Below are 24,706 nucleotides of genomic sequence, written 5' to 3'. Positions count from 1 at the left end.
CATCTGTGTGTAGAGTCTTCTCGTGTTGTTGGGGTTCAGTTTGTGTCAAATGCTTTTTCTGCATCTACTGAGAAGGTCATGTTAGTTTTTTTTAATTAGAACTTTATTTTTTAAGCAGTTTTAGGTTCACAGCACAATTGAAGGTAAAGTATATAGAGAGATTTCTCATATTCCCCCTACCCTCACTCATGGATAGCTTCCCTCATTATCCACATCCCCCACCAGTGTGGTACACTTGTTAGAATTGATAAACATACGCTGACACATTAACCTCCCCAAATCCACTGTTTCCAGTATGCTGTTGAGCCTCACCCCACAGACCTTCATGCCTTGTATTTGCCTAGCCTCAAGGCTGAAGAAAGAGCTCACAGTCAGCAACAGAGACATCAATGATATAATGGACAGGGGCATCTTACATGTCTGAAGCAAGGCCCTGGAGCAACACCCCATCATGTATGGCAGATGGCATGGCAGTAGTCTTAGTTATTGGGGAAGGCAGTGAGGGAATTTACCAGTTACCAAAGGAAATTGATGTCAGGTCGGCACATCAGTTACCAGGGAAACCAGCAGAGGAGCATCACTGCCCTTTTGATAAACTATCATATTGGAGCTGTTCTGATCTGGAGATTAGAGCAATCACTAGCTGCGGCTGGGGGCAAGTATGTCTCTGCGATTAGGAAGGAAGGTTAGTCATGTGAGTAGAGTGTAGGTGAAGCAGGGAGTGATCGAATAGGGTGTATTCAGGGAGGAAGAGAACAGCCTTATTATACATATGTTTTATTCTTGGTAGTGTACATTGTATGGGTTTGGACAAATGTGTAATGATGTGTGTCTACCATTTTATTATCATGCAGAATAGTTTCACTATCCTAAGAATCCTCTCTCTCTGCTTAGTCATGTCCGACTCTTTGTGACCCCCATGGACTATAGCCCACCAGGTTCCTCTGTCCATGGGATTTTCCAGGCAAGAATGCTGGAGTGGGTTGCCATTTCCTCCTTCAGGGCATCTTCCTGACCCAGGGATCGAACCTGCATCTCCTGCATTGGCAGGTGGATTCTTTACCACTGAACCACCTGGGAAACCCCAAGAATCCTTTATGTTCCACCTGTTCATCACTTCCTTAACCCTCAACCTCTGGCAGCCACTGATCCTTTTAGTTTCCACAGTTTTCCCTTTTCCAGAATGTCACATAGTGGGAATCACACAGTATTTAGCCTTTTTAGATTGGCTTATTTCACTTAGTAATATGCTTTTAAGTTTCCTCCATGTCTTTTCATGGCTTGAGAGCTCATTTATTTTTATCACTGAATAATAGTCCATTGTCTGGATGTACCATAACATTAAACAGTTTTTTTACTTTGTGATATCATGAATTATAGTGATTTTTGAATGTTGATTCAACTGATATTCCTTAGATAAATACTACTTGGTCATAATGTATTATTCTTTTTATATATTTTGTTAAGAATCTTTTTGTATATTTGTTAGATTTTTGTATTAGGATTATGATGGCCTTGTAAAATTAATTGAAATGTTCCCTGCTTTATTTTCTGAAAACCTTTTTGTACGATGGTATTATTTTTTCTTTAAATGTTTGATAGAATTTGCCACCTAACCCATCTGGGCCTGAAGCTTTTTGAGAACAAATACAATTTCTTTAATAGATATTGGACTTTGGGGATTTTGTTTCATTAGTTTCAATTTTGGAAAATTAACTTTGCTCAGTTTATTTAGAGTTAATATTATACCACTAATATTGTAAGTTCTTGCAACAGTGTTGGCCCATTTTTTATCATCAATACCACCTCCATCCTTTATCATTTGTATCACTTTTTATAAAAGTGTTATAGTTTTTGCTTTAGTCAGTCCTCTGCATTTTAAAGACATTAAGAAGAAAAAACAGTCTGTTTATATTTATCGAGCTTTCTACTATATCCAGTGTTCTTCGTTCTTTCTCCAAAATTCAAGTTTCCAAATGATATCCCTCCCCTTCAACTTAAAGAATTTCCTTTAGCCTTTATTATAATACAGATTCACTGGCAATGAATTCTCCTAGTGTTATTTATACATATGTTAGATTTCTTGGTGTTGTCTTGGATACATCTCTGAGACTCTATTTTTATCTTTTTTCTCTCTGTATTTCAGAATAGATCATTTCTATTGATCTGTCTTCTAGTTCATGGACCCTTTCATTTCCTTTCTGCTATTAAGACCATTCAGTGAATTTTTAATCTCAGATATTGTATTTTTCAGTTCTAAAATTTCCATCTGATTCTTTTCTATAGTTTCTATTTCTTCTGTGAGATGTCTCATCTTTTCGTGCATTCCAAGAGCATTTTTCTTTAAGTCACTTATAATAGCTCTGTTAAAATCCTTGTTGGCTAATTCTAACATCTGGATATGTTAGAGTTGGTCACCACTAATTATCTCTGCTCTTGAGAATGCATCGCATTTCTCTAATTCTTCATTTGTCTGGTAATTATGGAGTGCATCATGGGCATGATGAGTGTTATATTGTGGAGAGCCTGGAATCCGTTTTTCCTCTGGAGAGTGTTTATTTTGTTTATTTTAGTATGTCATTAACTTGGTTGAACTCAGACTGTACACGCTGTTTCCTGAGAGGCTTCTCAAATCTCAGTTTGTTTTTTTATCCTTAGCTGATTGTCTATCCCACACTTATGTAGTAGAGGAGTCAGCTAGAGTTTGGGACAGTTTATGGGCAAAATGTGGGGTTCTCCCTTTCTAAATCTCTCCTTTCTTGGATGTGTACTCCAGTGGGCATGGTGGCCCTGAACCCTGTGTGCTGTTTCTTCGGGCCATAAGGACCGTGGGATTTCCATTGGTATTTCAGCCACTGCACAAGGCTCTGACTACTGTCTGTTCTCAAAAACCATAAAATTAGGAAACTCATCTGTGCTGGTTCCTTCTCCTAAGTGTTAACTCCCTTTTAGAATCAAATCTGTATTTATTCAGTCTCTCGGACTTTAAGGTCTTGTGGATTTTGTTTCTTTCTTTGTTTTTTATTTGGTCTAAGAGGTTACAGTTGTTATCTGTGGGAAGGTCAGATATGGTTGGAATTTTCTTGGTCCATACAGGAAACAGGTGGTACATAATATTTTTTATGCCATTTAAAATTATTTCTTTCTGTTTGCTGGTATAGAGAAATACAGTTGTCTTTTGAACATTGACCTTGTATCAAAAAACTCTTAACTATATTCTAGTAATTCTAAAAATTATTTATTCTCTTAGATTTTTTAATGTGCCCAATCATTTCATCTGCAAATTATGTGAGTTTTATTTCTTCTCTATTCTTGTACTTTTTGTCTGTTTTTCTTTCTTTATAGGTTTGACTAGGACTATAGGATTTTCTGTCTTGCCACCCCATCCCATCCTGCCTTCCTCCTTCTCATTCTCCTCCTCCTTATAGCTTGCCATTAACAGATTCAGGAAGTTCCTTTCTATTCCTTATGTGCTGAAAGTGGAAAGTTTAAACTTACTTACATATATTTTAGGGTTTTGTTCCCTAGAAGCAAAGAGGAATTTCTGTGCAAGTGATTTATAAAAGGAATGCTCTCAGGAGAAACCTGTAAAGAAGTGAGGGAATCAGGATAGGGAAAGGAAAGAACTAAGCAATAATATAATTTCAGGTGAAGTTTAATTAATCAAGTTTAATCAGCTTGATTCTATGCTTTCTGGAGTGTTAATTGCACAATAGAGTTATACTTCTGCACCAAATATCATTAGCTGTTGGCCATGAGGGAAAGGTGTGTATAACTCTCAGGTCTTTTGCATAAGCTGGTTCCAGTCCTCCCAAGGAGGTTCTCCAGAGAATGTTGCGTGTGTGAGCTCATAGCAGTAGTACCTGTAGCTGCTAGAAATGGACACAACCATCCAGTTAAGAGGGTCTCAGGAGAATCTTAATAGGATCTTAGCACACACATCCTGAGTTTTTCTATATTCCTTGTTTGCTAAGATTTTATCATATGTAGTAAGTGTTTTACTTTATTAGGTACTTTCTCTGTATCAGTTCAGATTGTCATTTGATTTTTCTTTTTAAACCTGTCAATGTTGTGGATAACCTTGATTAATTTTCAAATATTATACCAACACCATATTCTGGCATAAAAACACATTGTCATGATTTATTATTGTTTTTATATATTGCTGGATTTGGTTTGGTAGATTTTACTTAGGATTTTTGCACCTTTGTTCATTGGTGAGGTTAGACAATGATTTTTTCTTTCTGATGTTGTCTGTTGTATCTAGGTTAAGCTAGACACAAGAAAAGAATTGATGGGAGTATACTCTTTTATCTTCTCTGGAAGAGTTCTTTTAAGATTTGAATGATCTGTTTCTTAAATATACTTTGGAACTTGCCAATAAAGTCAACTGAGGCTGGAGGTCTCTTTGTGGGTACATTTTATGGTTTAATCTCTTGCATGTTTATAATTCTAATCATTTTTTTTCCTTGGACAAAATTGTCTATTTGTCTAAAATTTCAAGTTAGAATTTTTGTCTTTTCCAGAAAAGTGGGATTTTGTATACCAGAGAGTGAAATTGCTGGATCATATGGTTTGTTTTTTTTTTTAGTTTTTTAAGGAACCTCCATACAGTTCTCCATCATGCCTGTACCAATTTACATTCCCACCAACAGTGTAGGAGGGTTCCCCTTTCTCCACATCCTTTTCAGAATTTATAACTTGAGAATTTTTTGGTGATGGTCATTCTGAATAGTGTGAGGTGATACTTCACTGTAGTTTTGATTTGCATTTCTCTGGTGTTTAGAGGTGTTGAGCATCTTTTCATGTGTCTGTTGGCCATCTGTATATCTTCTTTGGAGAAATGTCTGTTGAGATCCTCTGCACACTTTTTTTTATTGCCTTTTTACTTGTTTTGATTACAAATTTTTTTCCTCAATTTGTCTTTTGGATCTATTTATGTAATTTTTATCATGCAGAACATAATTATAATTTTATTGACAGATAATACTTGGGAGATATGTCACACTTAACATTTTCTGTTTGTTGAACATCTTAAAGTGTTTCTAATGTTTGTCCAGTTTTTTTTTTTTTTTGAGAAATAATCTATATACATCACTGTATAAGTTTAAGGTGTACAGGACTTCCCTGGTGGTCCAGTGGTTAAGTCCATGCTTCCACTACAGGGGGCACAGGTTTAATCCTTGGTTGGGGAACTAAAATCCCACATGTCTCACAGTGATATATGGCATGATGGTTTGATTTACATATATTGTGAAATGATTACCACAGTAGGTTTAGTTAACATCCATCATCTCATATAGATAAAATAGAGTATTTCTGATTTTTTAAAAGCTGTTTTAAATCATGCCGAGAGCACTGTTTTGCATATAGCTTTTTTCCTCTGGTTTATTTCTGTAGCATATGGAAAGATGACATATACATGAGATAGACATATTTCATTTTTGACCATAGACCATTAGTCAGACCATAATTGTAGCATGATTTCAGAAGAATATGAAAATTGGGCTTTATTAAAAAAGAAAAAGTCCATCTTATTGTTTCCTTTGTTGATAGTTTTCATTCTGATGGAAAAGTTTTTCCTAATTATTGGTAGTATTTTTACTACTAAGGCAATGGGACCCCACTCCAGTACTCTTGCCTGGAAAATCCCATGGATGGAAGAGCCTGGTAGGCTGAAGTCCATGGGGTCGCTAAGAGTCGGACACGACTGAGTGACTTCACTTTCACTTTTCACTTTCATGCCTTGGAGAAGGAAATGGCAACCCACTCCAGTACTCTTGCCTGGAGAATCCCAGGGACGGGAGAGCCTGGTGGGCTGCCATCTATGGGGTCGCACAGAGTCGGACACGACTGAAGCGACTTAGCAGCAGTAGCAGTTACTACTTCAAAATATATATTAAACATCAGGCCATGAATCTTTTTCTGGTACAAACTGAATTAAGTATAGTTATAGAATCTCAATTGACAGGATTCTAGATATCATCTTGTTTAAGCTCCTGCTCAGAATTAAAATGTCTAAAATATCCCTAATAGGTAACTTCATTGTCAGAATATCCCTGGTATAGGGGACTCTTGTCTCACTTGGGAGCTAGATTCTAAACTCAATAAATAATGAAAATTTCATAAAGTAAAAATTACTCTTGGAAAACTCTTAAATTGCCTATGAACTATAGAATATGTGACTTCAAGTATCTATCTTTATAGAGTAATATATAATAATAATAATGCATATAGTAGTTTGGGCTTCCCTGGTGGCTCAGTGGTAAAGAATTCACCTGCCAGTGTAGGAGACACAGGTTTGATCCCTGGGTTGGGAAGATCCCCTGGAGAAAGGAATGAAACCTGCTCCACTTGCCTGTGTAATGCCATGGACAGAGGAACCTGATGGGCTACAGTCCATGGGGTTGCAAAAGAGCTGGACATGACTGAGCGACTAAACAACATGTTCACTATATATAATGGAGCACATGCACAAAATGTAATTTTTAGCAATACTTTGGGAGGTAGGGCTAAGTACATATAGTTGACTATGTGTAAGTTAAGTGTATATGAAACTAATGTAGTACAATATTGTATAGTAGAAGGATTTCTGGGTCTAATAATGGCTTCCCTGGTAGCTCAGCTGGTAAAGAATCCGCCTGCAATGAAGGAGACCTGGGTTCAATCCGTAGATTGGGAATATCCCCTGGAGAAAGGAACAACAACCCACCAGTATTCTGGCCTGGAGAAACCATGGACTATGACAGAGCCAGACATCCTGGAATGTGAAGTCAAGTGGGCCTTAGGAAGCATCACTACGAACAAAGCTAGTGGAGGTGATGGAATTTCAGATCCCAAAAGATGATGCTGTGAAAGTGCTGCACTCAACATGCAAGCAAATCTGGAAAACTCAGCAGTGGCCACAAGACTGGAAAAGGTCAGTTTTCATTCTAATCCCAAAGAAAGGCAATGCCAAAGAATGTTCAAACTACTGCACAATTGCACTCATCTAACACGCTAGTGAAGTAATGCCCAAAATTCTCCAAGCCAGGCTTCAACAGTACATGAACCGTGAACTTCCAGATGTTCAAGCTGGATCTAGAGAAGGCAGAGGAACCAGAGATCAAATTGCCAACATCCGTTGGATCATCGAAAAAGTGAGAGTTCCAGAAAAACATTTACTTCTGCTTTATTGACTACACCAAAGCCTTTGACTATGTGGATCACAACAAACTGTGGAAAATTCTTAAAGAGATGGCAATACCAGACCACCTGACCTGCCTCCTGAGAAACATGTATGTAGTTCAGGAAGCAACATTTAGAACTGGACATGGAACAACAGACTGGTTCCAAATCTGGAAAGGAGTACATCAAGGCTGTATGTTGTCACTTTGCTTATTTTACTTATATGCAGCCTACATCATGAGAAACACTGGGCTAGATGAAGCACAAGCTGGAATTGAGATTGCCGGGAGAAATATCAATTACCTCAGATATGCAGATGACACCACACTTATGGCAGAAAGTGAAGAACTAAAGAGACTCTTGATGAAAGTGAAAGTGGAGAGTGAAAAAGTTGGCTTAAAGCTCAACATTCAGAAAACGAAGATCATGGCATCTGGTCCCACCACTTCATGGGAAATAGATGGGGGAACAGTGGAGACAGTGTCAGACTTTATTTTTCTGGGCTCCAAAATCACTACAGATGGTGACTGCAGCCATGAAATTAAAAGACGCTTACTCCTTGGAAGGAAAGTTATGACCAACCTAGATGACGTATTCAAAAGCAGAGACATTACTTTGCCAACAAAGTTTCGTCTAGTCAAGGCTATGGTTTTTCCTGTGGTCATGTATGGATGTGAGAGTTGGACTGTGAAGAAGGCTGAGCGCCGAAGAATTGATGCTTTTGAACTGTGGTGTTGGAGAAGACTCTTGAGAGTCCCTTGGACTGCAAGGAGATCCAACCAGTCCATTCTGAAGGAGATCAGCCCTGGGATTTCTTTTGAAGGAATGATGCTAAAGCTGAAACTCCAATACTTTGGCCACCTCATGCGAGGAGTTGACTCATTGGAAAGGACTCTGATGCTGGGAGGGATTGGGGGCAGGAGGAGAAGGGGACAACAGAGAATGAGATGGCTGGATGGCATCGCTGACTCGATGGACTTGAATCTGAGTGAACTCCGGGAGTTGGTGATGGACAGGGAGGCCTGGCGTGCTGCAATTCATGGGGTCACAAAGAGTCGGACACGACTGAGCAACTGATCTGATCTGATCTGATTTTTAGCTGTAGCATGTGGGATCTTTAGTCGCAGCATGAGAACTCTTAGTTGCAGCTTGTGGGATCTAGTTCCCTGACCAGGGGTTGAACCCAGGCCCCCTGCATTGGAAGTGTGGAGTCTTAGCCACTGGAGCACCAGGGAAGTCCCTGAAGCTTCCTGACTTCCAAGGCTAGATCATAAAAGGTAATGTAACTTCCCCCTGGCTTGTTTGTTCTTGAGATACTTGCCCTTGGAGCCATGTCACATATAGTGACCACTATAAATATGCAATTGACAGCCCCAGCTAGCCCCATCCTGGCTCTGCCCTTTCTAATTCATGACCCACAGAAACTATGAGAAATAAATGACTATTGATTAAGCCACTAAGTTTGGAGTGGTTTGTTACCCCTGCCATTGTAATTATTATACCCTCCCTTCCCAGCACTGGGCTTACAATTTTGAAAACTCTTAATAAAAATTTCTAAGTGAAAAATGATATCTTATTTCAATTTTTATTTCCTTGATTACTGGGAAGAAGCTATTGGGTAGGGAGGTAATAGTTGGCATGCTAGCTATAGATATCATTTCAAACTTAATAAATAAGTCTAATGCTGAAGTCATTATTTGTCTACCCTCAACTTGATCTTCACCCTTTTCTCTCCAATTTCTACTCATATTTCAGTTCAGATATTACTTCCAGTTAGCTTTCCCTGGCTCTGCTCTCTACCTTTCAATCCATTCTGGGTTAGAGGCTTATCTTATGTGCTCCTATAGAACCCTGTTACTTACTCCTATTTTAGTACTTTTTATATTTGATGTGGTAATTGCCCTTTTACTTATTGTTATGCTTCAGTAGATCTTGAGCTTTACAAAAGCACTATCTTCTTGTTCCCTATAGCATTTGCTGTGCCTAGCATATAGTGTGGAGAAGGAAATGGCAGCCCACTCCAGTGTTCTTGCCTGGAGAATCCCAGGGACAGGGGAGCCTGGTGGGCTGCCGTCTATTGGGTCACACAGAGTCGGACACGACTGAAGCGACTGAGCGGCAGCAGCAGCAGCAGCATATAGTGTGTACTTAAAAAGGAGATATTTTTAATTAATTCAACAAACATTTGAGTGTCTACTGGGTACCAGGTTCTGTTCTTGATAGTGAAAATACATTAATAATTAAAGTAATATTTTGATTGATCACAAGTAGTATATATTTGTGATTTAATTAACCTCAAAGATAACATGAAATTATTTTTCCAAAGGCCTTTATCTTAAAAAATATATCCACTTAATTAGAAAATTCATTTCAATTGGGAATTCTATTTGATTGCATGGTTACTTAAACCTGTTCTAATATTCTCTTTCTCTAATATTTATGTTCCCTGAAAGAACATGGCTATTTTGTCACTATGATTCTGAGTCAACACATCTTCTGTGTACAAGGTACAAGTTAGCTACTGTGGGATATACAAGGTTGTTGAAAATATGGTCACTGCTATCAACTATGAAGGTACCACCATTATGTAGTTGGGCTTCCCTGGTGGTAAAGAATCCACCTGCCAATGTAGGAGACCTGTGTTCATCTCTAGGATGGGGAGATTCCCCTGGAGAAAGAAATGGCAACCCACTCCAGTATTCCTGCCTGGGAAATCCCATGGACAGAGGAGCCTGGCAGGCTACAGTCCATGGGGTGGCAAAAAGTTGGACTCAGCCTAGCAACTGAGCACATGCCACCATTATGTAAGTGATTACTCTTTTTAAGGAAATTTCTACTATCATCTGTTAACCTTTATTTTAATACTTTGAGTGACATTGCACTTGGGATTGTAGCAAAAATCTAAGCATAGTTATTTTCCCCATAATGTTTGCAAAATACAGACTTTGATGAATGTTGATTTAATGTATTAATGGCAAGAAGAATGCTTAGATAGGTAGAAGGAGAAATGATAGGGGATGAATTCAGTGTATTGAAAAACTATTTTATTGGGAGTCAAGAAGGCTCAACCTTATTTCACATCAGGACACAACCATCACCTACTGTATTAGGGTACAGTCAAAGCTGTGTAGCAAAGACTATGCAATGTAATGGCTCAAAGCAGAGAGAAGATAATTTCTCTCATACCCTTCAGAGGTCAGTGACTGACCAGGGCTGGTGGAGGGGACCTGTGCCATCCTCAAAATGTGACTGCCACTACTGATCCAAAATGGCTTCAACCTATGGGAAGAAGAATAAGATTTAGGAGAGTGTACACTTAGTCCTTTTCAGGGAAAGACCTGAAAATGGAACATATCATTCCCACTTTCATGTCATTGGTCAGAGTTTAGTCACATGGTCACACTTATCTGTAAGGTAGACTGAATAGCCCTTAGCCAGGCTGCTGTGTAAGTACCCAACTGTATGATTAAAGGAGGGAGAAATATTGGGAGACATCTAGCAATTGGGTGCTATTACCATTCTGGGATCCTCAGATTCCTGACTTAACTGTCAACCTTGTAAAACACCTTGGGAAACTTATATATGTGTCTGCTTATCATCCATTTGAAATACTAAGTTCTTGTTTGTTTTTGATTGAAATTAGGAGTGTATATGGTAGTACTTGAGGAGGGCATGACATTCCCACTCCAGTATTCTTGCCTGGAGAATCCCCATGGAGAGAAGAGCCTGTGGGGCTATAATCCATGTGGTCGCAAAGAGTCAGACACGACTGAGCAACTAAGCACATGGTAGTACTTAAGATATGTTTAATTTTTAGCAATTGGCAATTGTCCTTGATTTAAATTTTGTAAATAAACTGATGTATTTTGTTGGACAAAAATATTTCCAAGTATGAACTTCATTGGAGAAATAATTAAATAGAGAGCAATGAAGAAGTTAAACTGTTGACTAGATTCCAGAGTGAATCTACAATCAAAATGTTAGAGTTTGAAAGGATCTTTTCTTTCATCTTTTTTTTTTTTAATGCATATAGAGAAGCTATATACCAGAATGAGGTCTTTTCAGATTAAATTCCAACCCCTTTTCAGATTAAATTTCAACCCCTAAATTGTACTGATGAGCTTCAGAGAGAAGTGTTCAGAGAGAGACCTGTCCAAGGGCTCATCGCTTATTTGATAAAAGAGACTGAGTAAAGAACTCAAGGCTTCTAAGTTTTAATCTGTTAAAGAAACTGACAACAATATGGAAAGAGTAAGCTCAGCCAGGATACTGCATAAGCCCTGAAGATACAGAGTGAAGTAATTTCTTTCAGTCTACCACCAAAAAAAAGTTTTGAGTGGTATGTGATATTCCTCTGTGAATACTAAACTAGGGCAGGTTAGCTGTAGTAGCAAATACTCCAAAATTTGTTGGCATATTTGTGAGGTAGGAGGTAGAGGGGAATTTTGCTCTGTGAACCACCTGTTCCATCTTGATGCTACATACTCCTATAAGTCCTTGGAGCCCTCTCTCTTCTGTGGGTTCATGAGGAAAGAGAGGATGGGGAGGGGGCAGAGGTGGCTGGTGGTAAGGGAGTGTTTAATGGCCTGGATTGACACACATCTCTTTTACTCAGATCTATTGACCAAAACTCTGTCACATGATCTCATGTAACTCTAAGGGAGGCTGGAAGATATATTCTATCTGTGCGCCCAGGAAGAAGAGCAGAACATCATTCCTATTTCTTACAAGAGAGGATACTAGAGTAAAATTATCTGTTCAAAGTACTAGTAATAGATGCTACTGACTGGAGATTTAATATAGTCCCTCACATGATCTCTTACTGTAGAACTTGAAAAGATAATCTAAAAAGCTATAACACTCTACTGAGAATATAAGGTCTAGGAGGAGGTCAAATGATTTGTTCCAGATTGTCTAGCTAACCAATTGCAGACTCAAGATCAGAACCACTCTTCCTAGAATCATAAGGTCTGTGGTCTCTTCATTACCTTGCAGTGACCTCCTGAACTAGTTGACCAACAGTTGGGTTCTTCATTTGTCAAAAAAGGTGAGATGTATCAGAATAAATAAAACAGTGACTATTTGAAATGTTTTATTTTGATTACCTTATATGAGAAATATTTTTATTTAAACCTTTATAGAGATATATATTACTATGTCACTGAATAGTCAACTTCAATTAAGTGTATGTGCTTTGTGATTAAAAAAAACAACCCAAGAGTTAAAAAAAAGACTGTTTATGTAATATTAAGCTTTGAAATAAACTGATTGTTTTATATTTCACACTAATCTTGGCATAATCAATATTATACTTAAATGGTAACAATGTATTTTTTAAATTTATTTTCTACTTTTGGAGTACTTAGCATCTTTATTTACTGCATATGATTTTTATATTCATTTAGTGATTATTATTCAGATTTTATTGTCAGTTGTTATTAAGAAAATATCATTTTTTATGACGTGTAGTCATTCAAGTTTTTTCCTAAACCAATTTAGTTTACATTTATTTCCATAATTTTTTAAAGATGGAGAAACTAAATTTAGAATTAAACCAAGATTAAAGGGAAAAAAATTATTGCTTTAACAAGAATGTATTTTGGACTCAGTCAGGAAGCATCTGGTTTGGAAAACACGTTCTGCATCAGGACTCTACACTTGGATCTCCAAGCTGGCTGACCCTCAGAAGTAAATGTCAGTTATATTCACCCTTGAGATTTTCAGATTGCAGTTTCCTATTTTAACTTGTCTAGAAATAAAAAATATTTTTTTTTCTCTGTAGTTAATATAAAACTGATGTTTACTGTATAGACAGTCATCTCCATCAGAAACATTTAAAAGTGTTATTTACAGTTTTGTAATTTTAGATATATTTGAGTTACTAAAAAATCAATTTTATATATTGTCTCCTATTTAGATGCTTAACAATATTTTTTTAATTTATTCATTTTAATTGGAGGCTAATTACTTTACAATATTGTATTGGTTTTGCCATACATCAACATGAATCCGCCACGGGTGTACACGTGTTCCCAATCCTGAACCCCCCTCCCACCTCCCTCCCCATACCATCCCTCTGGGTCATCCCAGTATACCAGCCCCAAGCATCCTGTATACTGCATCGAACCTGGACTGGCGATTCATTTCTTATATGATATTATACATGTTTCAATGCCATTCTCCCAAATCATCCCACCCTCTCCCTCTCCCACAGGGTCCAAAAGACTGTTCTATACATCTGTGTCTCTTTTGCTGTCTCGCATACAGGGTTATTGTTACCATCTTTCTAAAATCCATATATATGCGTTAGTATACTGTATTGGTGTTTTTCTTTCTGGCTTACTTCACTCTGTATAATGAACTCCAGTTTCATCCACCTCATTAGAACTGATTCAAATGTATTCTTTTTAATTGCTGAGTAATAATCCATTGTGTATATGTACCACAGTTTTCTTATCCATTCATTTGCTGATAGACATCTAGGTTGCTTCCATGTCCTGGCTATTATAAACAGTGCTGCTATGAACATTGGAGTACACGTGTCTCTTTCCCTTCTGGTTTCCTCAGTATGTATGCCCAGCAGTGGGATTGCTGGGTCATAAGGCAGTTCTATTTCCAGTTTTTTAAGGAATCTCCACACTGTTCTCCATAGTGGCTGTACTAGTTTGCATCCCCACCAACAGAGTAAGAGGGTTCCCTTTTCTCCACACCCTCTCCAGCATTTATTGCTTGTAGACTTTTGGATCGCAGCCATTCTGACTGGCGTGAAATGGTACCTCATTTGGAATTGTTAATATATCTATTCTTTCTTCAAATTACAGGCTTCCTAAGAACAAAAATTAGGTTAGAACTGATTGTGAGATATAACAGAAAATACTTTTAGGCTTTATTCTAGTAGTTGTGCAATTAAATATTAGGAAGTGCACTCAGTAACCTAATAGCATTAATGTCTGGTGATTGTTTTTATATTTATATAGCTATAATAAAAAGGAATATTGTTTGCTTTGTAGCTGGAGTTAATTATTGTTAGAAGTATTATTAACCTGCCTTACATAATTATTTTGTTTATAGTGAAATGGTACAGGCTTTAGAAATAGAGAAAAAGAATGGGAATGACTAGTGATCTCTTCAAGAAAATTAGAGATACCAAGGGAACATTTCATGCAAAGATGGGCTCGATAAAGTTCAGAAATGGTATGGACCTAACAGAAGCAGAAGATATTAAGAAGAAGTGGCAAGAATACACAGGAGAACTGTACAAAAAAGATCTTCACGACCAAGATAATCACGATGGTGTGATCACTCACCTAGAGCCAGACATCCTGGAATGCGAAATCAAGTGGGCTTTAGGAAGCATCACTATGAACAAAACTAGTGGAGGTGATGGAATTCCAGTTGAGCTATTTCAAATCCTAAAAGGTGATGCTGTGAAAGTGTTGCACTCAATATGCCAGCAAATTTGGAAAACTCAGCAGTGGCCACAGGACTGGAAAAAGTTTTCATTCCAATCCCAAAGAAAGGCAATGCCAAAGTATACTCAAACTACCACACAATTGCACTCATCTCACATGGTAGAAAAGTAATGCTCAAAATTCTCCAAGCCAGGCTTCAGCAATATGTGAACCGTGAACTTCCAGATGTTCAAGCTGGATTTAGAAAAGGCAGAGGAACCAGAGATCAAATTGCCAACATCTGCTGGATCATCGAAAAAGCAAGAGAGTTCCAGAAAAACATCTCTTTTATTGACTATGCCAAAGCCTTTGACTGTGTGGATCACAATAAACTGTGGAAAATTCTGAAAGAGATGGCAATACCATACCACCTGACCTGCCTCTTGAGAAATCTGTATGCAGGTCAGGAAGCAACAGTTAGAACTGGACATGGAACAACAGACTGGTTCCACATCGGAAAAAGAGTACATCAAGGCTGTATATTGTCACCCTGCTTATTTAACTTCTGTGCAGAGTTCAGTTCAGTCACTCAGTCATGTCCGACTCTTTGCGACCCCATGAACCACAGCACGCCAGGCCTCCCTGTCCATCACCAACTCCCGGTGTCCACCCAAACCCATGTCCATTGTGTCAGTGATGCCATCCAACCATCTCATCCTCTGTCGTCCCCTTCTCCTGCCCTCAATCTTTCCCAGCATCAGGGTCTTTTCAAATGAGTCAGCTCTCCGAATGAAGTGGCCAAAGTATTGGAGTTTCAGCTTCAACATCAATCCCTCCAGTGAACACCCAGGATTGATCTCCTTTAGGATGGACTGGTTGGATCTCCTTGCAGTCCAAGGGACTCTCAAGAGTCTTCTCCAACACCACAGTTCAAAAGCATCAATTCTTTGGTGTTCAACTTTCTTTATAGTCCAACACTCACATCCATACATGACTACTGGAAAAACCATAGCCTTGACTAGACGGACTTTTGTTGGCAAAGTAATGTCTCTGCTTTTTAATATGCTGTCTAGGTTGGTCATAACTTTCCTTCCAAGGAGCAAGCATCTTTTAATTTCATGGGTGCAGTCACCATCTGCAGTGATTTTGGAGCCCAGAAAAATAAAGTCTGACACTGTTTCCACTGTTTCCCCATCTATTTGCCATGAAGTGATGGGACTGGATGCAGAGCACATCATGAGAAATGCTGGGCTGGATGAAGCACAAGCTGGAATCAAGATTGCCGGGAGAAATATCAATAACCTCAGATATGCAGATGACACCACCCTAATGGTAGAAAGCAAAGAACTAAAGAGCCTCTTGATGAAAGTGAAAGAGGAGAGTGAAAAAGTTGGCTTAAAACTCTTTCAGAAAACTAAGATCATGGCATCTGGTCCCATCACTTCATGGCAAATAGATGGGGAAACAATGGAAACAGTGACAGACTTTATTTTGAGGGGCTCCAAAATCACTACAGATGGTGACTGCAGCCATGAAATTAAAAGACACTTGCTCCTTGGAAAAAAAGCTATGACCAACCTAGACAGCATATTAAAAAGCAGAAACATTACTTTACTGACAAAAGTCTGTCTAGTCAAAGCTACGTTTTTTCCAGTGGTCATGTATGGATGTGAGAGTTGGACTATAAAGAAAGCTGAGCACTAAAGAATTGATGCTTTTGAACTGTGGTGTTGGAGAAGACTCTTGAGAGTCCCTTGGACTGCAAGGAGATCCAGTCCATCCTAAAGGGAATCAGTCCTGAATATTCATTGGAAGGACTGATGCTGAAGCTGAAACGCCAATATTTGGCCACCTGATGCAAAGAACCAACTCAGAAAAGACCCTCATGCTGAGAAAGATTGAAGGCGGGAGGAAAAGGGGATGACAGAGGATGAGATGGTTGGATGACATCACTGACTCAATGGATACGAGTTTGAGTAGGCTCCGGGAGTTGGTGATGGACAGGGAGGCCTGGCGTCCTGCAGTCCATGGGGTCACAGAGTCAGACACGACTGAGCAACTCAATTGAACTGAACAGGCTTTAGAACCGGATCAACCTGGATTCAGATCCTGTCTAGACTGGCAAAATTAGCTCAGTGTTACGAGTCTCCTTCTCTAAATCTTAATCTTTTCATCAATATGATGGTAATAATACTACTAGCAGTAAGATATTGCAGTGAATATTCTTGTATGAATGAATCTTGTTCATTTGAACATATTACTGTGGACAGAGAAATCTATGGGCCAAAAGGCATATGCAGTTTGATATTGATAATTGCTGCAAAATTCTCTCTAAAAAGACTATCCTAATTTCAGTGTAACTAACTGTATGATACTGCCTTGTATCCTGTATAGTACTGGAGTTTTTCAGTCTTTTCATTTTTTTATTTCTTATGCCTATTTTTAAATGTTAATCCTCTTCAAATCTCTTTGACCTCTGTATCAAATTTGGTGGTATAATACAGACATTGGAATAATATGTAGTAGCCCAGATAATTTTATTGTTTAGATTTTTCTCTTCATAGCTATTCATATTTTATTTTATTTTTTTATTTTTTTAAATTTTATTTTATTTTTAAACTTTACAAAATTGTGTTAGTTTTGCCAAATATCAAAATGAATCTGCCACAGGTATACATGTGTTCCCCATCCTGAACCCTCCACCCTCCTCCCTCCCCATACCATCCCTCTGGGTCATCCCAGTGCACTAGCCCCAAGCATCCAGTATCGTGCATGGAACCTGGACTGGCAACTCGTTTCATACATGATATTATACATGTTTCAATGCCATTCTCCCAAATCTTCCCACCCTCTCCCTCTCCCACAGAGTCCATAAGACTGTTCTATACATCAGTGTCTCTTTTGCTGTCTCGTACGCAGGGTTATTGTTACCATCTTTCTAAACTCCATATATATGCGTTAGTATACTGTATTGGTGTTTTTCTTTCTGGCTTACTTCACTCTGTATAATGAGCTCCAGTTTCATCCACCTCATTAGAACTGATTCAAATGTATTCTTTTTAATGGCTGAGTAATACTCCATTGTGTATATGTATCTCAGCTTTCTTATCCATTCATCTGCTGATGGACATCTAGGTTGCTTCCATGTCCTGGCTATTATAAACAGTGCTTCGATGAACATTGGGGTACACGTGTCTCTTTCCCTTCTGGTTTTCTCAGTGTGTATGCCCAGCAGTGGGATTGCTGAATCATAAGGCAGTTCTTTTTTTTTTTTTTAATTTTATTTTATTTTTAAACTTTACAATATTGTATTAGTTTTGCCATATATTGAAATGAATCCGCCACAGGTATACCTGTGTTCCCCATCCTGAACCCTCCTCCCTCCTCCCTCCCCATACCCTCCCTCTGGGTCGTCCCAGTGCACCAGCCCCAACTGTTCTCCATAGTGGCTGTACTAGTTTGCATTCCCACCAACAGTGTAAGAGGGTTCCCTTTTCTCCACACCCTCTCCAGCATTTATTGCTTGTAGACTTTTGGATCGCAGCCATTCTGACTGGCGTGAAATGGGACCTCATAGTGGTTTTGATTTGCATTTCTCTGATAATGAGTAATGTTGAGCATCTTTTCATGTGTTTGTTAGCCATCTGTATGTCTTCTTTGGAGAAATGTCTATTTAGTTCTTTGGCCCATTTTTTGATTGGGTCATTTATTTTTCTGGAGTTGAGCTGTAGGAGTTGCTTGTATATTTTTGGGATTAGTTGTTTGTCAGTTGCTTCATTTGCTATTATTCTCTCCCATTCTGAAGGCTGTCTTAAAAATATGGAACGCTTCACGAATTTGCGTGTCATCCTTGCGCAGGGGCCATGCTAATCTTCTCTGTATCGTTCCAATTTTAGTATATGTGCTGCCGAAGCGAGCACAGCTATTCATATTTTAATAGTAACTCTGTATTTGTTAGTTTGTGCCATTTATGAAATAGAGACTCCTTAAGTCAAGGCATGCTCACACTCTCTCTCTCTATATATATACGTATATGTATATAGACATACATTTTTAATCATATTATAATTTCAGTTAATCAAAATTTCCATGTCTTCTCATTAGTTTTTGGCATGTATCCCAATAACTTTAATTTTCACTATTACTAGAATACATTTTTGTTTAAATTATATATTAACATGATTTTATTTCTCTGTAAGTGCAAATATACTCTAATATTTAGTATCTTCCATATGTCTTGGCTTATCATTCTGAATATTCATTATCATTGTATAGACTGTAGATATAGACAGTCTAAGAAGTTAGTTGGAAAAGGCAACGGCACCCCACTCCAGTACTCTTGCCTGGAAAATCCCATGGATGGAGGAACCTGGTAGGCTGCAGTCCATGGGGTCGCTAAGAGTCGGACACGACTGAGCAAATTCACTTTCACTTTTCACTTTCATGCATTGGGAGAAGGAAATGGCAACCCACTCCAGTGTTCTTGCCTGGAGAATCCCAGGGACGGGGGAGCCTAGTGGGCTGCCGTCTATGGGGTCACACAGAGTCAGACACGACTGAAGTGACTTAGCAGCAGCAGCAGCAGCAGCAAGAAGTTAGTAGGGACTAAATCCATATTATGTATGGTAATGGAAGAGAGAAGTTATGGTTTACCTTATTTTTTTATTTTTGACTCTTCTAAAAATAAAATACTGGAAAATTCCATTTAAGTTTTATTCTTATTTATAATTGCATTTCAATTCAAAACTTGCTACTCACTTGTGAAGCACTATTTTCAGTTATAGGCATCCTTAGCTTTATGAAAATAACTTGAAGTATGTGCTAATGAAATAGGAATCCTAAAATGAAGATGTTGGCAAGTCTTGCTTCACAAGCCAAGTTTGAACTGAATTTTTATTCTCATTCTTAATCAAGTCCACATTTAAACTTAAGACCTTTTTATGGTCAGTTTTTGCTATAGATATTGAACAGTTTTCTGTGATTTTAAAGAGCAGTAAGGCTTATCTGTGCAGAGAAGGCAATGGCACCCCACTCCAGTGTTCTTGCCTGGAGAATCCCAGGGACAGGGGAGCCTGGTGGGCTGCCGTCTATGGGGTTGCACAGAGTTGGACACGACTGAAGCAACTTAGCAGCAGCAGCAAGGCTTATCTGCGACTTCCCAGTTGGTGCAGTGATAAAGAATCCACCTGCCAATTCAGGAAATGCAAGAGACACAGGTTCAGTCTCTGGGTGGGGAAGATCCCCTGGAGGAATAAATGGCAACCCACTCCGGTATTCTTGCCTGGAAAACCCCATGGACAGAGGAGCCTGGCAGGGTATAGTCTTTGTGGTGTCAAAGAGTTGGACATGACTGAGAACACACACACGCACACACACACACTCACACACACAAGGCTTATCTGATCATTTTGAATTATAGATGTTTAGGAACTATTTAATAGGCATGTTGTGATAACATTTATTTAATGGCTCCCACATTTCTTTTAAAACTGAACATAGTAATAATTGATGTCATTTTTGACTAAGTTTTATTTTGGGTCCATAGCTCTTAAGGTTGTCAGTTTGTTAAAAATTTCTTAAATATAGTATTTTTAAAATATGATTAGAGATATATAAACCACCCTTAATAGGGTGTGGCCACTCTGGGGACTCAGTAAATGGCAGGTGTTTTTTTATTACTGTTGTTGTTGCTCAGTTGCTCAGTCATGTCCAACTCTTTGAGACCCCATGGACTGCAGCATGCCAGGCTTCCCTATATACTAATATTATTAAGTAGCATTGTGGAATTTATAGTGAATGCAGAACCTTGTAACATATGAATAAAACTTATTGGCTCCTCAGAAGAGCTTCCTATTAGGACTCTACTTGTGATTCTGATTAAGTTTTAATGCATCTTTTTTTTAATAGAACCCGAAAACAAAAGAGCAAATTGAAAATTTGTTAAGGAATGGGATGAACAAGGAGCTGCGAGATAGGCTTTGCTACCGAATGACTTTTGGAACTGCAGGACTTCGTTCTGCTATGGGGGCAGGATTTTGCTATATTAATGATCTTACAGTAATACAATCAACACAGGTAAGTATTATTATTATATGTGTACTTTTATCACTGTTTTTTGCTTTATAAATTAGGTTTTTTTTAAAAAATAGTAAAAAAGCTTTATATCCAGCAAGATACTTTCTTACAAATAAAAAATGTAATATAAATTCTGACCTTTGGTCTTAACACAAGACTCATCTTAGAGGTCATGTGCGTAGGGTCACAGACTGAGGTTCTGGTTATTTTGGTTGCCATCGTCAACTTCCTGACAGTATTACTTCACATTTCAAACCAGGAAATGGTTATTGACATTTTCATTTAATACAAAGAAGCGAACTTAGATAGAAGGTGATCTATTTTGGCATGTGGCCACTGATAAAGGTTAACCACAGTATTTGGAAATTTTAGTTGAAAATATTTCCCTTTAACATGGCTTTCCGTATAATTTGAGAGTTAAGACAGTGTTGATATGATTCAGTTTATTTCTCCCCATTTTTATGCAATTTATTCTAGAAACAATTCTCTTTCCAGTGAATCATCTTTAACTGTTTCAGGGAACTCCACTTTGGAGACCAAAATACATTTGCTGCTAAGTCACGTCAGTCATGTCTGACTCCGTGCGACCCCATAGACGGCAGCCCAACAGGCTCCCGTCTCTGGGATTCTCCAGGCAAGAACACTGGAGTGGGTTGCCATTTCCCTCTCCAGTGCATGAAAGTGAAAAGTGAAAGTGAAGTTGCTCAGTCGTGTCTGACTCTTAGCGACCCCATGGACTGAAGCCTACCAGGTTCCTCCGTCCATGGGACTTCCCAGGCAAGAGTACTAGAGTGGGGTGCCATTGCCTTCTCCGAAAAATAGTCCTAAACTATAGAATTGCTCAGTAGATATAATTCTAATCAATACTGGCAAACAATAAATCTTATTCTGAGGAAATTCTCTAAATTCAATGGCTAATGCAGGGGTTTGGGAACAAACAATGACAAGATGACTGAATAGTGGGATACTTGCTAGCTCCTGTCCCCATCCCCTTTCTTTTCCTGGTTCAGAAATGCTTCAGTTAGATCTTTTTTATATGTTGGGCTTCCTCATAAGATTTCATTTTGACTGAAGATTCCTTGACTTTACAAAAAGGAGTGGAGGAGGTGTTTGAAAATCAGTTTCTGCAGAAATGCAAATTTTTACAGGAAATGAGATTCCAATATGTGAAGTAGAAAAGCCAGATTGAATCTGATTCTTAAACTCTAGCTTTTTTTCAGAACCTAGGTATAGTGGAATAAGATAAGATGGATTTTTACACCAAAGTATGAGATTCTGTGAGATTTTAGGATAGCATCATCATTAGAAATAAATAAGTCGGTCAATTTGGGCTGTATGGCATGTGTGAGTGCACATGCACACACAGACATACTCACTCATAAGGAGTAGGTTGGAAGAATAATTATACTTGAAAGAACTGTGAAAGAAGGGTCCAGAAGTCACTGGGACCTCATTTGGTACTGGCACCATAGTTACCTGGCAGTGCCTGCCATATCATAGGTCTTCATTAAATTAGTATAACATTGTGAATGAATGGCCTTGGGCAAGTCATTAAATGGAGCTTCAATCTTATTTTGTCTCCTCTTTTCTGGAAGAGATGGACAAAAATAAAACTGGTATCTGCATTTCTTTTCAGGGTTATTGTGAGGATTAAATGTGGCAACATTCGAGAAATTCGTTTTAAAAATGTTAGTTTTGTATAGTTGAAAGTGTTTATTAAAGTTAGCATATCATTCATAAAATAGTTAAATGGCTTTGGCTTATTGTGGTATTTTCAATATTAAATGCTTTATTCCACTTTTTGTCTCCTTTGGTGCAAATTTTCCTTGTTTATAAGATTTTCTTTGTGATTTTAAAACTAAGGAATGGGATCAGCCATCTTAAGAAATATTCTAATGAAGGTTTATATTGCTGATTTAAAATGTTGATGTCATAAATAGATCAACTCTTATGGTTAGCTTCAATCTTATGATTTAGTAAGACCTAAAATGGTCAAACTTCCATTCTCTAGAGCCTTAATGCAAACAGCAATTTCTTTTGGTTCTTCTAACAGTTTTTCTTTTTTAGCATACTGACTTTCATGTCCCATCATTTTTTCCCTAATGTTTTATGCATTGTATTATATTTAACAGTTTCTTGATATTTCTGTGTATCAGATGTGTCCAAAACTTCAGGAAACGGGTGTTCGTCATCTCACATTTGAGGATTGAAGATTGTTGCTCTCATGTTGGTGAACACAGGCAAAATGAGGAGGCCAGTTCCCTGGGAGCCAATTAGCTGCACACCACACATAAAAAGCATAGATTTTAAGTCACTGAAAATGCAGGCATTACTCAGGAATTAATCTTTTTTGTTTATCTGCTTCAGGGGATGTACAAATACCTTGAGAGGTGTTTCTCAGACTTCAAGCAAAGAGGCTTTGTAGTTGGGTATGACACACGGGGTCAAGTAACTAGCAGCTGCAGCAGCCAGAGGTACAGTATTAATTGTCTCAGAGATTAAGCTGGATTGGAATAAAATCTGGAAAAAAATTTATGCCCAGTAGTAGGAGTTCTGAAACAGGAAACTGTCCCAAAAATGTCATCACATGCTAGTGTTTATTTAGAGCTGAAACATAAGCATTTCAAAGATAACCTTTGGTTTTTACAGAAAAGAGTAAATTTTTAAATATTTAAGGTTAGTATTTACAATGACATCGTAGATGATCTTATGATTTTATTCTTTTGGCAAAGGCATTGGGTAGCAATATTATGTAAGTTGTATTCTCTCACTATACTCCTATTTTATTAGATTTACCATATTTTCACACATAGATAATCATGATCTAGTGATACTTTTTTTAGGGGGTAAATAGGTATATTGTGTTTATCAAAGTCTCTGGTTTCACTTTCTTCCATGTTTTTTGCCTTTTGCAAAAGGAAAATTTTATTTCTTAGTAAAATAGCCACCAAAAGCTGGATCAGGGAAAAGGAGGAAATTAAAATGTCAATTCTGTTCCTTGTTAAAGTTCCTTTTAAAAAATCTTGTTTATTAACAATTTAAAGTTGGAGCATGAAGCTTAAATAACTAGTGATTATAAGAATTGATTGGATTAGATTGCTGTATATTCAAAACGATTGTAATGCATTTATTTTGTGGGAGGTTGGTTTTTTTTTAAGTATGATTAGCTAAGGACCAAGTGAAATTTCTGTCCCTTTTTCAGGCTTGCTAAGCTAACTGCTGCTGTCTTACTGGCCAAAGATGTTCCTGTGTATCTTTTCTCAAGATATGTTCCTACACCTTTTGTAGTAAGTGTGTTATATCATTGATCATACAGATTGCTACTCTTGAAAAAGTATTTCTTAAATAGGGTTCAAATCTTTGTCATTCATAAAGTTCTATATTAAATAATATGAAGGACCTAAAGAAAACAAATATTGCTCTGACTTTATTTTCATTCAACACACATGTGTTGAACCACCTAAGAATTTGGTCTATAACAAGTTGATAAGTCTACAGTCATGGCGGGGTATTTTAATATTCTTCTTTCAGAAACTGATTTATCAAGCAGGCAAAAATTACTATAAAACACTCACTTGAGTGTTTTATTTCTTCTTTAAAAATTCAAGAGTGTGAACAGTGCTTGCTTCTTGTCATATAACTTAACAATGAGTGTGCATCTTTTCTATGCCTTGGTGAATTATCAAAGTCCCTTCTAAGTCTGGGTTAACTTTCCACATTTTATCTTTTGCACATTCAATGTTATAAAATGATTTTGAGAATTCCTTTTTTGCCAGTATCATTTACTTTAGGACAACCTCATCATTTTCATCACAGCCACATCCTTAACTTATACCCATACGTTCAACCTTCACTAAGCTGATCTGATTGCCCATGTGGAATCTCTTGAATGACAACAGTGTCAATGTTCCCAGTTATTTTTCTATAACTTCATTTATGATTGATTCAAATGTTACCTCCACCATTATCACTTTTTGCTTCTTTGCTGCACTTTCATCTTTGTTGGCCATTTCCTAATTTCAGTCATCCAGTTTTGCAAAACTGTCACATGGGTTATCTCTGGGAGGTAAAGT

At 37.8% G+C, this 24,706-nt stretch overlaps 1 protein-coding gene and 1 non-coding gene across 2 annotated transcripts in view; one reads left to right on the top strand and one right to left on the bottom strand.

Annotated features, from left to right (window-relative positions):
• Nucleotides 1–24,706, top strand: part of PGM2L1 (phosphoglucomutase 2 like 1) — a 62,239-nt gene that overhangs the window by 11,947 nt on the left and 25,586 nt on the right. Inside the window, exons 2-4 of the mRNA XM_061380807.1 lie at nt 20,466–20,633; nt 23,001–23,107; nt 23,836–23,920. Of these exons, the coding sequence (XP_061236791.1) occupies nt 20,466–20,633; nt 23,001–23,107; nt 23,836–23,920 (360 nt within the window). The remainder of the gene's footprint in view (nt 1–20,465; nt 20,634–23,000; nt 23,108–23,835; nt 23,921–24,706) is intronic.
• On the bottom strand, nt 18,372–18,478 carry LOC133227210 (U6 spliceosomal RNA). The gene has a single exon (XR_009729762.1). It is a non-coding gene; the product is annotated as a U6 spliceosomal RNA (small nuclear RNA).

This window comes from Bos javanicus, chromosome 15 (genome assembly GCF_032452875.1).
Source record: "Bos javanicus breed banteng chromosome 15, ARS-OSU_banteng_1.0, whole genome shotgun sequence".
NCBI lineage: Eukaryota > Metazoa > Chordata > Mammalia > Artiodactyla > Bovidae > Bos > Bos javanicus.
Note: the sequence above shows the minus strand (reverse complement) of the source record. Positions and strands in the feature narration are given on the sequence as shown.